Source organism: Crocodylus porosus, unplaced genomic scaffold (genome assembly GCF_001723895.1).
Source record: "Crocodylus porosus isolate Cpor-Errol unplaced genomic scaffold, CroPor_comp1, whole genome shotgun sequence".
NCBI classification, from domain to species: domain Eukaryota; kingdom Metazoa; phylum Chordata; order Crocodylia; family Crocodylidae; genus Crocodylus; species Crocodylus porosus.
The window spans coordinates 33,680,435-33,696,345 of NW_017728914.1; the positions used below are offsets into that span (position 1 = coordinate 33,680,435).

A 15,911-nucleotide genomic window follows, 5' to 3' on the forward strand; every position below is an offset into this window, starting at 1 on the left:
GAGAAGGAGCTGAAGGAGGCCAAAGCCCGGAGCCAGAGGATCGCAGCCCAGCTCGCCACCCCGCCCTGCTCCAGCTCCAAAGGCGTGCTGCTCTTCCACCGGCGCAAGCAGCGCGTGAACGAGTTCACCTCCGAAAGCCTTGGCAGCAGCAGGCAGCAAGCGGCTGTTCGAGACGGCCCCCAGGCCCTGCCGCGCGGCACCCCGCACCATGGGACGGAGCTGAGCTTGAGCCGGCCGGCAGAAGGTAGCCGCGAGCCAGGAGGGTCACGCCGCGCTGAGTATCCCGGGCTGCCGGCACGCGGAGACATGATGGAGGCCTACGAGGACAACGCTCCTTTAGAAAAACCACGGTCCTCTCCTGGGAACGGGGAGGAGATGCCCTCTCAGGCCAGCACGCTGCCATCCCTCGAGGGGTCTCCCAGCAAGGACGTTCCCCTGGTCCCTCTAAGCGTCTACTTAAAGGAGACCACAGAGATGGCAGCCACCAATGGGGTGCATGAACCTGACGGCGGCCAGCACGCACCAGCAACCGTCCATGAGAAGAGCACGCCGGATGGCCTCAAAGAAATGGCGCAGAGCCCGGCGGTTCTTGCAGAGATGCACGACGCACCCGTCGTCGACAAGGAGAAGAACGGAGAGGCTCTCGGCACCGAGCCGCCCATGCCGGCGCCCGAGAAAGAGGACGCCGTGCCTGCTGCCAGCCAACAGCCAACGGTCCCGGGGGTCAGCAAGGAGCAGAACGGGGCGCCCAAAAGGCAGTACTGCGAGGTGCACCTCACCCTGGCCAAACCCAAGCCGGTGAAGAACAGGACGGCCAGGCCCTTTGGGACGCAGTCCTCCGCTGTGCCAAGTCAACCGGCTGAGAAACCGCCCGCGGTGGACCTCCCTGAGCCGCCCACCTACACCGAGACCTTGTCCAGCCCTCCTCCGGTGACGAGAGTCTGGTCACCGCCGGCCTATTCAGCCTTGTATCCTAGCCCCGAGCAGAAGCCGCTCCTTATACAAAGCCCGAGGAGCGTGGAAAGCAAATCGGCGCCCGTGCCTAAAACGGGGGTCCTGGAGGAGTCCATAACCCGGCGGGGGAATAAAAAGTCCATGTTCACCTTTGTGGAGAAGCCCAAGCTGAGCCCCAACCCGGATCTGCTGAATTTAGTGCAGAACGCAGACAGCAGGAAGAAGCAGAAGGATCACGGAGAGCCAGCCCCAGAGGAAGAGCCCTTTGCCCTTGGGGCCGAAGCCTCCAACTTCTTGCATGAAAATGCACCCAAAGCCGGGCCTCACTTGGCCCCTGCCGACAATCCCCCAGCCTGGTCTTCGTGCCTGAGGTCCCCGAGGATCCAGCCGAAACCTAAGATAAAGCCTACCCAAAGCCTCACGGAAGCCAAGGGAAAAGGGGCCGAGCTGTTTGCCCGGAGGCAGTCGCGGATGGAGAAGTACGTCATTGAGTCCCCCGCCCACCCTCATGCCGCCAGGTCGCCGTCGCCCACCATGTCACTGCCTCCTTCATGGAAGTACGATCCCAGCATGCCCGTATCGCCCATGGTCTCCAGACACGCGGTCAAGAGTCCCTCCCGCCCCGCCAAGACGCCGCCAGCCTCCTTGTACAGCGGCTACGTGACAGATAGCGAGATTGCCCAGAAGGAGCTGGAGATCTCCAAGCAGCAGCCGTATCAGCTCCAGCCATCCTTGTTCATCCTTTCACCCTCTAAGGACCCCCTGAGGTCTTTGCCGCGTGGGGCACTGCCGCCAAAGCCCATGCCGCCCGACCCGCAGGCGTACACGAGGCAAACCCCCTGCCCGACCGCTCCCTTGCCACCCTCCCCTGTTCTGCACCCACCGGCCCTGTCGATTTCGAGCAGACCCGCGTCCCGTCCTTTTTCTGCCACCGCTGGGACTGTCCCCACGACCCAAGACATCCGAGCAAGTGCCAGAGCCCCCCTGGAGGTCCCTGTGGCTTCCCCATCCCGGGTGCTGTTGCCAGCAGCCAGAGGAGTCTTCCAAGCTCCTAGACCGTCGTACTCCACCCGGAGCGCAGGGATTGAAGCCCAGGTGTGGAAGCCTTCTTTTTACTTCAAGTAACGGCGTTGGCAGGGGGTGATCTAGGATTGTCCGACCCAGCCAAGATCACCTCTCCTTGGTGATTGATGTGCGAAAAACTAAGCAAAGTGAAACAAAGCAGCAACAACCACGTAAATAGCTTGGAGGGTTTGAATGCCAATAGCGTGCTCTTGTGTAGCCAGGCCTCCGCTGTCCGCCGGGTGGAGCGCTCTCCGCCAGCCGGTTGTGCTCAGCCGGAGGAGTAGGGTCTGGACTGCATCCAGTGCAGGGCCCCGCTTTGGAAGTGAGATGCAGTGTAGTGTAAAGCCCCTGGAGAGCGAGCCGCGATGCTTGTGGTGCCGGGGTAGCCGGCCCCGGGTGCTCTTGCAGACCTGGCTCCGGAGGGAGAGGAAAGCGGCGTGTGGATGCAGCGCAACATCAGGGTGTAACGATAACCCGAGCCAACACACGTGAAGATGGGTCGCGGAGGTGGCAGGGACTCTGATGCCTTCTCTTCTCTCTCGCTTGGAAACTTTCTGGAGCTCCCAACTTCTGGCTTAACCTTCCTTCCTCACCTGAGTTTCCACCTCTGCTCTGCAAAGCGTTCGCCGCGTCCTCTCCGCACTCTGTGACTGCCGCGCGCCCGCAGCCTTTCTGCTCCACTGACTTTCAAAGCCCCCCCGCACGCTACCAAAGAGCCTCTGGGACAGGGGCCTTGTCCTTCCCCTAATATTCATCTCTGTCTCCTTTCTTTTTCTGCCTCATTTTCTTCTGTGCTGTGGACTAGGTTACACCATCCAAAGTCAAGGGAGAGCTGCAGGCGCAGGTGATGGCGACAGGGCTGCAGGGAAAGGAAGGGAACTTCCTAGCATCTACCCACGCTGGCGTTTGCCCAGAGTAGTGTTGGCTCCTCGTTCTTGGTGAGATTTAGGGGCTTGTGTCCTGGCTGGGGAGTGGGAAGGGAATCACTCACCCACTGCGTACCCCCTTCCCAGGTCTTGGCCATCTTTGCCGGCGGGTTGGGTAGCTTTGCAGACTTGTGTTACTAGCCAGGTGGGATGGGCCAGGGAGCAAACCTGCCTCCTCGATGAGGATAGCACAGCAGCCGTGGGGTGAGCCTGTGCCTGCCGGCCCCAGGGACACCGAGCCGCAGTATTTGTTTGCAACAGCAAGGACCTGGGAGGCTTCAGATCTAGGGCGAAGGTGGCTGCCCCTGCTTCCCCTCAGCTGACCACCTTTTGGGGCAGTTGCCACCTGCCATTATAATGCACGCGTTTAGAGCAAGATATGCCAGCTTGGATGCCTATCACCAGGAACCCAAATCCACACCAAGATCTCTGCTTTAAATACAAGCCGTGCCCTGCCACCCAGTCCCAGCTGAGCCCCACTGGTTCCCATCAGAGCCAACAGTGGAGAGGGTGGAAGTGGGTGAGCAGAGCTGGTGAGCAGAGCTGGTGCCCTGTCGCAAACAGGAAAGTCATAGAAAAAGGTGGGGGGAAAAACCCCAACTCCAACTCCCCGCTGCATTTTCTGCAGAAAACATTTGTGTGGAAAAAAGAGAGTTGCACTGGAAGAAAAGAAAGTTCATTCCCACAGCTCGGACAGGTCCTTTTTGACCGCCCCCTGGGCTAAAAAGCCAGGCCCTTTGATTTCCGATATGCCGTTAGCTCAGGAGCAGAGACGGGGGCCTGGCCCTTGGCTTCAGGTCTGAAAACATCTCCGCTCACACGTGGACTACCACACTTCTCAGCTTCAGGTGCTAGGTTGTGGGGATCTCTCTTGCTCTGGCGGGAGCTATTCACACTCAGCAGGCAAGCACCGTTGCAAGGTGTGTTAGGCCGGGCTGGCGCTGGCTGGCTGCTGATAAACCATCCAGGGTAAGACAGAGGCCAAGGGCCGACCCGTAACAGTAGCGGGCCTGTGAAATGGCCCCCTTGCACTTCATAGCCCCTCGGCGCCTGGCTCCGTCAGGCTCAGCCAGGCTCGGCAAGGCAAGCTGCCCGTGAAACAGCCGCGTGCGGTTCCAGCCGCCAGCTCACCCGAAGGTGGCCGCCTGCTCTTTTGTCTCCGAGATCCGGCCAGCTCAGCTGCCGCCCTGTCCCGCCGCTGTCAGCGCTCCCGGGGCCAGACAGTGGATGGCAGTAAATCAGTGCCGGGGACGCATGGCAGAAGGGGGCAAAGTGAGGATGTGCTGCCGCACACAATAATTACGGGGCCTGCTTTGCTCGCCCTGTAATTGGGCACCACTGAGCCGAGAAAGGACATGTAGGAGCATGGGGCGGGATTGTGCTGTTCTCACGCAGGTGCCCCCGGCGGGAGCTTTGCAGGCCAGGGGCTGCGGGCAAGCGCGTAGGCAGGGTATGGACGGACGGCCGGGGTCTGGGCCCCATCCGGCTGTGACCCCTGGGAGCTGGGCTGGGGATTCGTGAGAGGCACGGTGTGGAGGGGAGGATGCTCGTTCCCCTTGTGCCCCTCCAGCGGGGTGAGGGCTGCAGCGCTGGACCCCCAGCTGGGGAGGGCTTGATGGCGCTAGTGCAGGGAGCAAAGGGGGCAAGGGCATGATGCATGTGGGCTTCTCCGTGACCCATTCTGCTCACAGCCCGGCTGGCAGGAGTCATTAGGAGTCTGCTCTCCGTGTCCTGAGGCCCCAGCCATGAGTGGAGGGGTCCTGGGGACCTTCCCCTGTGGCGGGATGCAAGTCCCCACCAAGCTCAGCTTGCAGCCCCGCGTGGGGGAGCTGGCCCCGAGGCTCGCCGGGCAGAGATGCTTGCCAGCTAGACGGGGCGGCAGCACCTGGGCAGATCTCATTTCCTAGTTAGATCATGGCTCTAGCTGGGGATGCGTTGGCTGGTGGCTCTTCCTGGAGAGGGCCTGGGAGTGACCTGTGGGATATCCCAACACTCAGAGATCCCAGAGAGACAAAGCAGGTGGAGGGGAGGCCGGGGCTTTCCCTGCCTGGCCTGAGGATTGGAAACCTGATGGAAACAGCAGTAACCCCCAGCAGGAAGCAGGCAAAGGTCTCCTAGGCCACCTTCTCTGTGATGGTGCTGTAACTTCCCTGCTCCATAATACACTCCTCTGCCACTTCCGCTCTGTCTCTGTGCTTTCCTCTCCGGGCTCCTCCAGCAGCACAAACAGGCCGGGCTGCATCTTTCCCGGTGCTGCGAGAGCAGCTTGCAGCCAGGGCCTGGCGTGGTGAGCGCTGTGCCCATGCAGAACGAAGCTGGTCCTTGCTCCAGGGGCTGACCTGCCCCTTCCCCTACTCCACGTGCCACCCCAGGCAGTAGGGCTGGGCGGGAGGGACTTTGAGATGGACTTTGCATGTCCTGGAAGGAGCCTACTCTGTTCCTCCAAAGGCCCTGGCAAGGGTTACCGAAAGAGCACATGAGTGTTGAGCCCATTTCCCAGCCACCATCCTATCTATCTATCTATCTATCTATCTCATACACACCCACTCTGGTGACAAGTTGCTTTTCTGGGTGCTATTTCCCAGGTGTACTTTGCAAAGGGGTTATCCCAACTATCAGGGGATAATCGGGATCCCAGCTGAGGACATCCTGGGATCCCAACTATTGGGGTAAGAGGGACTCGGCCTTGCGCCATCAGGTGGCCCTCGCTGTGGGTCTGTGCCCTCCAGCTGAGCTGCCCGGGTGCCAACTAAAACCGGGCTGGCATGCAGCGACAGCCTGGTTAGCAAGGTTTTGCCCCGCGTGGCTCCTGTTCTGGGATACAGGGCAGCGACTGTTCTGGGCTGTGTTTTGCACTGCTCCAGCTCCTGCAGTGTCACGAGCTTTCCCCCACGCAGCTCAGCCTGGGGTCCTGGGCACCAATACACGGCTCTGCTTTTGGACTGTGCAGGTGGCAGGAACGAGTGAGCATGGATGGGACGGGGTTGAAACCCTTGGCACAACTGTGGGCTGACACCGGGTAGATGCCCAGAGTGCCCGGGCCCACACATGCCCAGCCAGGCGCCCAGCAGTCACTGCCCGGCTCTCCAGGCAGCAGCTGCTGTGGGGGCAGCCAAGGCCGCTCCCTGGTGCCGGCTGCTGCGGAGAGCTCCCGTCGGGCGTATTCCTGAGCTCAGTGCCGCACGACGCGCCAGTTGCCAAGCCAGGGTGGGTGCTTGCAAAGGCCGAGCACGCCTGGGCCTGCTCCTGGAGTTCCCCTGCGTGGGCAGTGCCTGGAGACTCTCCCGCTTGCTGTGCATCTTGGCACGAGGGAGGGTTGCATGAGGCTAGTGCTGCCTCCGCCTCGGAGATCTCAGACCAGCTCAGGAGACATTGCAGCATCTCCCAGCGTGGGCAGGAGGCGGGTAGGGCAGCACAGCCCTCCGCTGGCAGGGTGCAGGGACCACGCCAAGCCCCGGCGCCTGCTTCCCACCACCGCTGAATGAGCAGTGTGGTGCCCTGTGAGCCTCTGCACAGCACAGCTGGTCCCATGCTGGCCTTGTACAAGCCCTTTCACAACCCACGTGGCCCTCCATGGGGTGGGGGGGTTACAAGCCCATGGCCCCTCCCCGGTGTCCGTGTCGGGGTGGCTGGGCCCGTGGCTGTGTGTTTCGGGTCCAGAAGCGTTGCTAGGCTGGGCAGACAGAGCCAGGAGGTCCTGGGGAAAGCCTGTGGCTGCTGGAGGAGATGGAGGACTCTGCAAAGGTGCTGGGGGAGGGAGGGAGAGAGAGGCAATGGCCGAGCTCAGGATGGGCATTGCTTGTCCCTGCCATGCACGGGCCTCCCTGGGGCTGCGGGACACTAATGCACTCTCCCTTCCCTCCGCAGGACAGACGCAGCTCCCTCCCCGCCTCCCCCACCTGCGTGCCACGGTTCATGCCCCGCATGGGCAGCCTCGATGGCTGGCTGAGCCCGAGCCTGCTACCGGAGCCCGAGGAGAGCCTGGCCGAGCTCCGCCATCTCGCCAGCCCCTCGCCTCCCCCCATGTCGCCAGCTTGGAGCGACAGGTCCCTGTCCCCACTGCGGCAGGAGCCCGACCTCAAGGCCAGCCGGCAAATGCAAGCACGCCTGGCCAGGAACATCATCAATGCCGCCCGCAGGAAGAGCTCATCGCCCAAAGCGCCGGGCACCGAGGGCATCCAGCCCTTCTCGCCCCCCGCCAGGGGTGCTGACAGCCCCTGCCTGAGCCCGCTGCAATCCCTGAGGCTGGAGGGGCCCAGACAGGGCAGCACCGGGACCCTGGGGGCCTGGTCCCCCACCGAACGGAGCCCGCTTCAGTCCCCGAGAGCAGCCCGCGGTGCCAGGGCTGGTGCGTCCAGCAGCCACGGGAACTCCCTGCCAGCTCCCAAAGCCACGTGGACGGACGACCACAGAGTCTTCGTGCCTCCCCACAATGCCGGGGGGCTCCCAGCCAGCACCTCCACTTGCCCCAGCCCTGGGAGTCTCGTTGCCTCCTCTCTGCTCTTCAAGAGCCCCCCGGTGGGGGCGCGGTCCCCTGCGAAACCCTACACCTCGCGCTCGCCGACGGACTCCGACGTCTCCCTCGACTCGGAAGACTCCGGGGCCAAGTCCCCTGGCATCCGCAGCTTCAACATCTGCCCGCGGGGCTGGAACGGGAGCCTCCGGCTAAAGCGGGCGAGCTTGCCCTCCGAGGCTCCCTGCACCTCCTAGGCTGGGGGAGGGCGGGGGAGGATGGAGCTGCAGAGCACAGGGACCTGGCCACCAAGCCCAGGCGGTGAAATGGGGTCGGTGGGGCCCTACCCAGCAAACTGACCCTTTTCAGCACCTCTCTCCCAGCCTGCTGCTCGCTGGAGGCTTCGACCAAGGCAGAGACCTCATCCCCAGGCAGGACGGACCTGTTGGCTCATGACCACCAGCCCTAGGACCTCGCTGGCTCTATGTAACTCCAGCATGAGGTTCGCTCTCCTGGATGTTGATCGGAGTCAGCAATGGTGGCTGAGCCTGAGTGGGACTGGAGAACCCCAGGCTGGGTTTGCTTGTGCCCGGCAGACCCCAGGGAGAAGGCACCAGCCCCCCAGCGGCACTGAGACTGCCCTGCCTAATGCAGCCTGCCAGTCCCGACCTTTCCAGCTCCCTGCCTGGCTGTGCCCTTGATGAAGGCTGCTGTGTGCTCTGGCCCCCTGGGCCTGGCTCTTTCCCCAGCGGCTGGGAGCCTGGTGCGTGCCTGGAGCACAGAGCTGAGGGGGCTGAAGTCAAGATGGCCCCACTGCCTCTCCCGGGAGCTGCAGGACTCATGCTCCACTCCTGACCTGCTCCAGAGACGTGGCTTCTCCGTACTGCTGCAGAGAGCTACGTGGTCCCAGAGATGCTGGTGGCCCCGTGATGTGGGCATAGGGCATGTGGACTGCACCCTCCCCATCCTGCTGCTGCCAGCTCCCCCAACTGGCGCCCACTCCAGCCCTGGCGAGGCGGGGAGATTTGTAGCTGCACCGGGCATGCACTGACCCCTTGAGCCATAGCTCCCTTCTGGGCACCAGTGACTCTAATCCACGTGGAGGGAAGAGAGGCCGGGTGGTTCGGAGCGGAGGATCCTGAGCCCTGCAGGGTGAAAGAGCTGGACCTCTCAGTGACATGGTCCTGGCCAAGACAGGACTCACTCTCTCCCTGCTGCCCTTGACCTGCACTTGCTGGACTCCAGGGGCTTTGCAGACCACCGGGAAGGAGCCCAGGGTGCAGGGGAGGCGGAGGAGCCCCTAGAGGAGGTCACCTTGGGGATTCCCGGGGGGTGTCCTTCCCCCCCACCAGCTCACCTCACTCTCATGGCTCGCAGCCCATGGTGTGAGTGGCAGGGAGCACGGGGCACATCAGGTGCTCCTTAGCTCTGGCTATTTTTGTCACCCTAACCTTTAAAGGCAGGAGTCAGCGCCCCTCCACCATGATCCTGGGTGCCGGCGGCTCTATCCTCACCTGTGCAGAGCCCGCTGCCTTCCCCAGCCCCCCACCCCAGGCGGGGTAGGGGCCATGTCCTCCTGACCCCCAGCCCCAGCTGCTGCCCTGGCACACAGACTTGGCTGCACAGGCACCAGGGACAGCACAAGGGCTTGCTGGAGACTGAGGACATCCTGGGTCCAGACCTATCCCAGTGGATGCATATGCATCCCTTGCACCCAACCAGGCTGCACCCGGGACTCCCCCCCCCCGTGGCCTCTGCCAGTGAAGCAGGACATCGTGGCTTTGTGAGAGGCAGGGGCATCACATACAATGTCTCGGTATCTGTTGTGACCTGTGCAGGGTGACAGGCAGGGAAAGCGGGTCCCATCGGGTGTCCTCATCCCCTGGAAATGCATGTATGGGGGTGGGACCCAGTGGTCCCCCAGGAGCAGAGCTAGGGGACTTGCTCAAGTCCTTGAGCACCACAGGTCCAATGTTCCCAGCCAAGCACAATTCTTTAAGGGGAAGAAATGGCTCTTTCCACCCCGCTGGCCTGGAGAAGGCTTTGCTGCCTTCAGTATTTTCCCTGTAGTGTCAGAGAGGAAGAAAACAGGAGAAATGCGAGAGGGGGGTTCACTTCTTCATCCCACGCTGACCAGCAAGGAAGCAGAATACTGGCCCAGACCCTGTTTCATGGGCGGTTGGGTTTCTTGGATCCTCAGGGCAGAGGGAGCTTTGCTGTCCAGGACCAGGAGCTGGGGTGAATTGTTGGGACTTGGGAAGGGAGCGGAGCTGGGGGGCTAGAAGCCACATGTCCCTGCTGGTGGCATGAGAATGAGGAGGCTAGGACAGTGCTTTTTTCCAGAGGCATGGGTGTAGTCACACAGGAATGATGCAGCCACTGATGCCAAGGCTGGTCCGGCATCATCCTCCTGCCAACCAGTGCTGCTCTGGCCCCCGCGCTGGGTCAACACGATTGCTGGTAGGCGTAAAACTATCCCCTGCACCATAGGGAACCCCCCTGGCAGCCACACTCCCTGCAGAAACCCCTTGCCAGCCTCTCCAGGTGCAGGCCTGCTTGGCACACGATGCTGCCCCCTGCACATACATGTATGCATACATGTTCTGCTTGGACACGGCTCGGACACGCTGCCTGCAGGGATCCATGCAACTGGGGATGCTCTGCAGAGGCTGGAGCATTTCCAGGCTGCCCAGAGTCCCTGTGGGACCAGCCTGCTGGGAGTGCTCCTTCTCGGGGACCTCAGCAAGCCCCCCAGCTTGCAACAGGCTGCCACTGCCTTGCGTGTTGCCACGCTATTGTATACTGAGCTCAGAAATAAACCTGGCATTATCCCAGCCTGCTTGTGCTCTTTCTAGCCTGCCTAGGGCATCGGCTTGCAGGGGTGGGCATATTGATGAGCCCGGAGAGACACACATGGACACACACACAGCCGTGCAGTGCGTCACTGGCACATGGTACAGTGGCAAGGGAGTGAAGATGCCTTTGGGGCTTAATGCATTTCAGTTTGCGCCACAGCAGCTTGTGGAGGGAGGACCTGAAAGTCCCTGGGCCTCAGCTCTTGGGTGTTTGGGGGATCTTTCCTTACCCAGCTCCCTGCCTTCTCTTGGGACTGGCGTATTGCCAGTAGCTCTTCCTCCCCTCTCCCTAGCAGAAAGGCCTCAGGTAGTGATATGGGCTGCAATGGGAGCTGTGTAATGACCTTTACCAGAGGCGGCTGAAGGCGGGTTGGGCAGAAGCAAGGAGCTTGGAAGAGCCTCTAAGCAGTGGGCAACACGGCGGGCCCGATCCGGTGGCTGGAGCCCAATAGCCCCAGACCCTGCAGTGATCAAGACTCACCACCAGGGGGCAGCCGCAGTGAATGACTAGCACCAAGAGTACACACACTGGGCTGCCTTGCACATGCGCGCACACACATACACGTACACTTTCTCTGGGCTGAGTCTTGCACATATGCGCGTGCACACATATGCACACTCACTCTGGGCTGACTCTCACGAACATGCTCCCACACACACACAGTCTCATCCCTGGGAGTTTGTGCCCTTCATTTTCCCTGTACTCAGCACGTTGCCTCTCTCATGCCCTGGAAGACAGGCCCTAGCAGGTCTTAGACACCCAGGAATAGAGCTCCAGCATCAGGCCTCTGGGGTCACGATCCCATCCTTTGTTTTCCAGGATGTGGCACACACAGGGGCACCACACAGCCCCATGGCAGCCCTCAGCTCATATGCAGGTCCAGTCCAGAGCAAGGCCATGGGCTAACCCTGCCTGTCTGGTGTGCACACACCTCCTCATGCATGTCCAGCATTGCCACCACATTCAACCTTGGCCAAGGAGCTGGGAGCGCCCAGGGCTGTGGGAGCAGTGATTGGGTCTCTGCCTGCCTGCACTGCATGGAGGGGTGAGGGGAAGTGGAGCTGGTCTGGGCACAGACTGGTGGGTGGGTGTGACAGAGAGAGAGCATCTATGTGCCACCTGAGCTGCCCCTTAACACCGTCACACTGGGTTCTGCAGCATGTGGGCAAGTGTGCAGGCATATAGGCACGTGTGATGTGCATGTTGCATGCTTCTGTGTATGTGGCATGTGTCTAGAGGGTGTATGTAAGTGCAGTGTCTGTGTGTGTGTATACCAGCATGCTTCTGTGCACATGCGTGTATAAATGCACACATCGGTATGTGTGTAGATACCCTGGTGATTGGATGTGCGTGTACATGTGAAAATGCATGCATGGCGTGTGTGTGAGAATGCATACATTGGAGAAAGAGAGGGATTGAGAGTGTGCATGTGTAAATGCATGCAGTAGTGTGTGCAGGTGTGAATGCATGCACAGGTGTGTGCATGTGTACATGAACCGGAGTGTCCTGTGCACACACCTCCCATGTCTTGGTGTGCTCTGAGGCTCTCAGCAGCTGGTGCTTCAGCTCCCAAGTGCCTGCTCTGCCCCCGCCTCCTTTCCCAGACAGAAATAGCCGGACCGAGCTGTAACGGGGACGAGTCCCTTAGACTCTCCACTCCCGTCCTGCTTGCAAGAGTGGCATAGAGAGGGCCGAGGTGTGGGCCCACAGAGCTGCCGAGTGGGGTTTGTGCAAGCCTTTCCTTCCCTGGTGAGGTAGGTGACTGCAGCAGGGGTGTTGCTCCCTTCTGCACTGAGTCCCCTGGCACAGTCCCGGGGGTCCAGGGGTGCTGGAGACCGGAGCCTGCAGGACAGGGCACCATACAGCCTGGCGTGTCAATGGCATCCAGGATTGGCCTGTCCTGGTCAGACCCAAGGAGGGGCCTTTCGCTGAAGGCTGGGGGTGACGTCTGAGCAAGGGGATGAGACACCAGCAGGGGCAGTCACACCTACGGGGGGCTTCAGCAAGGTCTGGGGGTGTCTGGGGACTCTCAAGGCCTCTCACAGACAGCGGCTCCGGAGAATCCCCCCAGATGCCTCCAGCCATGGCCGCGGGGAGCCAGGATTTCCCCCTTGAGTCCTCTGCGGGGCGTTCATGGGAGGAGGAATAGCCCTCATCATCCCAGCAACTCCAGCCCCTGCTCAGCTCCACCCTGTCAGAGCTGGCAGGGGGCTGACAGGCAGCAGCAGGGGTCTGGCTCCCCAGTCAGAGATTGCACCCAACCTGGCTGCAATCACTGCACCCCAGCCCCCAGGAGCAAGGTTACGGTGCCCAGGCCACTTAGGTCAGCAGCTTAAAATAGCACCAAGCTCAGGAGACAGCACGGGGCAAAGCCCTGGCTATGGGGGATCAGGCAGCACAGGGCAGGGGGCTGAGTGGGGCTGGGGCTGGAGCATTCCTGCAGGCCACATGGCCTGGGTATGTGCACGTGCAGGAGATGGCGACAAGCTCTGCTGTCCAAAGTGCCCAGATGGTGCTTGCCCAAGGCTGGCGCACGGAGCATGGGTGAAGGACAGTGCTCTTGCAGAGGCCAGAGGGCTGCAAGGGTGCAAGCACTGCAGCACTGGGTCTATAGACAGCAAGACCCCAGTACTGCTTATGCTCCCAGCCCTGCAGGCATCTTGTGGGATGCTTGAATTGGGCATAAGCAACCACCCTCCTGATATGCCAGCCTGTGGGGTGTGTGGCTGCTGGGAAGAAGCCAAGCAGCAGTTCAACACTGAGGCGCAGAGATTTGTGCCTGAGCTTTGCAGTTGGAGGCCAGGCTGATGCCACCATGCCATTCAGGGGGCATCAGAGCAAGTGAGGCGGGTCAGAAAGCAGCTCCCTGCCTCGATATACAACAGGGCGCCTTGCTGTGGAGTCACAGCCCAGGAGGAGTGGCAGCCGGAGATGCCGGGTGGGCGTTGGAGCCGTTACAGACACCTATAGGGGTGCAGCCCAGGAGGAAGCAGGCTCAGCCTCCAGGTCCCCTAGATGTCCTGTATCCAGGACAGGATGGGTGTGGGGGGCAAAGGAGCTAGCCACAGCCAGCACCATCCCTGATGGACTCTGTTCTTGTTTTCCAGCCAGGCAGACGACACCCATCTCGGAGCCAAAGCAGAAGAGGCAGGCGATGATCGTGAGGGAGAGCCCAGGGGATGGTAAGAGGTGTCACCGAGCGGTCTCTGGGCGGCTGCTCCCTTTGGTGGTTGACCCGGGGTGTGGGGCTGAGTCTGCTCCCAGCCCAGTGGGGTGCCAGGCCTCTGGGCTCACCTGCTCAGGTGGTCCAAGCTAACAAACAGCTAAGGCAGAACATGCGTGATGTGCTCTTGTGCCCCCCTCCTGTCCATCTCCATCCAGCACAGTCTCCCCTCTTCCATCCTTGAACTTGGGATCCTCCCCCCACCACTACGCTCAGCTGGTGCTCATGGCCCTGCTCTGTGCATGTGTCCTCAGCCCCCCACCTGGACCTGGGCAAGAAGGTCAGCATCCCCCAGGACCTGATGATGGAGGAGCTGTCCCTGAAGACCAACAGGGGCTCCCGGCTCTATCAGGAGAGGCAAAAGCGGATGCAGCGCTTCGTGCTGGAGCATCCCAGCGGCTACAGAGGCGTGAGTTGCCCCATCGCCAAGAAAACCCATTCTTAGGCAGGCGGTGCTAGGCTGAGATGCTCTGGAGGCCGGGATACAGGGATCCCAGTACCCAAAGGAAGTCCCCTCAGCTGCCTGTAGCATATGCTCTAAAAGAAAGTCACGTGAAGCTGTGGGGGGGCTGGTGGCCAAGGGCACGGGAGCACTGGATGGCCACAAAAGTGCCTGGAAGCTGGGCTTTGAGGGCACTGGGGCTGCCGACATTCAGGCTGTCTGCCCAAGGCACAATGCCCCTCCCAACACCTGACACCCTTCTCCTTGTCCTCTGCAGGGCTCTGGCAGGATGGAGGCCAGCGGCTTGCACAGCGCGTCAGGGGGAGCAGCCAATGCACGGTTGGTGAGTGATGCCCGCTAACAGAGAGGGCGGAGATGGCTTGGACCTGGGGGAAGGGCAAGGGTGTCATCCCCCCATCTCTGAGTGGGGGACACTGAGCAGACCCCCCAGTGCCACTCTGCAGCCATATCCCCTTGCTCTCTCCCCTCCCAAGGCTGACAATAGTATGGAGGGCACCGGCACCTACCACACCGAGCTGCACATTGCGCCAGCGGCCAAGGGGGCTCCGCCGCAAGTGCCCAAGAAGAGCAGCAGGGTCCTGCAGATGAGCAAAGCCCTCAACCCTGACAACCTGGCCCCAGGTAAGGTGCTGTCTGCAGATGTTCATCCCACCATGGAGCAAACCCCCGGGCAGGAAGGCCTACCTGTCTGTGGAGGAGACCTGGCTTGCCTGTCACCTGGGGTTCTCTGGTGCATGGCAGGATCTATTTGCTCTGGGTCTGACCTGGTTTATGGCCATTGAGGCAGCAGGTAATGCGATTCCCCCAGCTGGTAGAGGGGAATAGGCTCCCAGCCTCCAGACCTGCCTGGAAAGCACCCCCCCATCCCTAAATTTCCCAGCTGCATAGAAAGCAACTTGAATTGTCCAGTACTGGAGCAAACCCAACCCTGAGAGAACAAAACAAGGCCTGTGACAGATGCATGTCATTTGTCTCAATAATGGCTTCCTCACTGGCTCTGCTGCTCACCCAGCTCTGCCTCCACCAGGATGGGACAATGAACACAGTCTCCCTTTACAGCTGGGGACTTTAGGAAGGGTGGGCAGGGGGAAGGCAATGTCTCAGGCCCCTCTGATGGTAACGACAGCTGTCTTCCCTCACAAACACAGGCTACACTGGTCCCCTGAAGGAAGTGCCCCCCGAGAAGTTCAACTTCACCGCCATCCCCAAGGCCTACCACTCCCCCTGGCAGGAGTTCCTCAGCAGCAAAGACTACCAGGCGGATAGCAAGAGCCAGCTGCCCGAAACGCCCAAGAACCTCAGTAACTTGGATTTCAGGAGTTTCAACAGGTAATGGGCACCTGATGCCCAGGGGGAAGCTGGCAGCACTGAGCATAGCAAGGATTCAGCCGGAGTCTGAGAAGGTGATGCCTGCAGGGACCTGCTACTTGCTTCATCCCTTGCAGACCCCTGCCAGACTCTAGGTCTATCAACCCTAGGAAAGGGTGAGCACCTCCTCGGTCCTTCTCACAGCTGCCTGGCAATGGCAGAGCCTATGGGCCCCAGTGGGTGCTTCCTCAAAGAAGTTGGGGGGGGGAAAACAGGGGACAGGAGGAAACAAGATGCTTCAGGGACGCATGGGAGATCTTCAAGGCGATCCTCAGAGATGAGGAGGGACTGGTGCCTTCTTCAAACACCACAAAGGAGCACCCTCAATGAGATGACCCAAGCTTGGCTCTCTCTTCCCTTTTAACCATAGGGAGAATAGGATGGGATTCAACACAGGCAAGTGCAAAGTGATACACCTGGGGAAGAACAACCGGCACCATACCTACAGGCTGGGGAACTCCCTTCTCGTCAGTACAGAGGCGGAAAAGGATCTTGGAGTCGTTATTGATGCCAAGATGAACATGGGCCGGCAGTGTGGGGATGCGGCCAGGAAGGCCAACCGCACCTTGTCCTGCATCCACAGATGCATCTCGAGCAGGTCCA

At 61.0% G+C, this 15,911-nt stretch overlaps 2 protein-coding genes across 2 annotated transcripts in view; both read left to right on the plus strand.

Moving 5' to 3' along the window:
- Positions 1-10,232, plus strand: part of SYNPO (synaptopodin) — a 42,696-nt gene extending 32,464 nt beyond the window's left edge. The window contains exons 6-7 of the mRNA XM_019535234.1: positions 4-2,049; positions 6,813-10,232. Coding sequence (XP_019390779.1) covers positions 4-2,049; positions 6,813-7,655 — 2,889 coding nt within the window. The 3' untranslated portion in view covers positions 7,656-10,232. The remainder of the gene's footprint in view (positions 1-3; positions 2,050-6,812) is intronic.
- Positions 10,233-11,988: 1,756 nt separating this feature from the next.
- The window catches only part of MYOZ3 (myozenin 3), an 8,465-nt gene continuing 4,542 nt past the window's right edge, over positions 11,989-15,911 (plus strand). The window contains exons 1-6 of the mRNA XM_019535235.1: positions 11,989-12,008; positions 13,362-13,436; positions 13,732-13,886; positions 14,197-14,262; positions 14,414-14,561; positions 15,089-15,269. Of these exons, the coding sequence (XP_019390780.1) occupies positions 13,409-13,436; positions 13,732-13,886; positions 14,197-14,262; positions 14,414-14,561; positions 15,089-15,269 (578 nt within the window). The 5' untranslated portion in view covers positions 11,989-12,008; positions 13,362-13,408. The remainder of the gene's footprint in view (positions 12,009-13,361; positions 13,437-13,731; positions 13,887-14,196; positions 14,263-14,413; positions 14,562-15,088; positions 15,270-15,911) is intronic.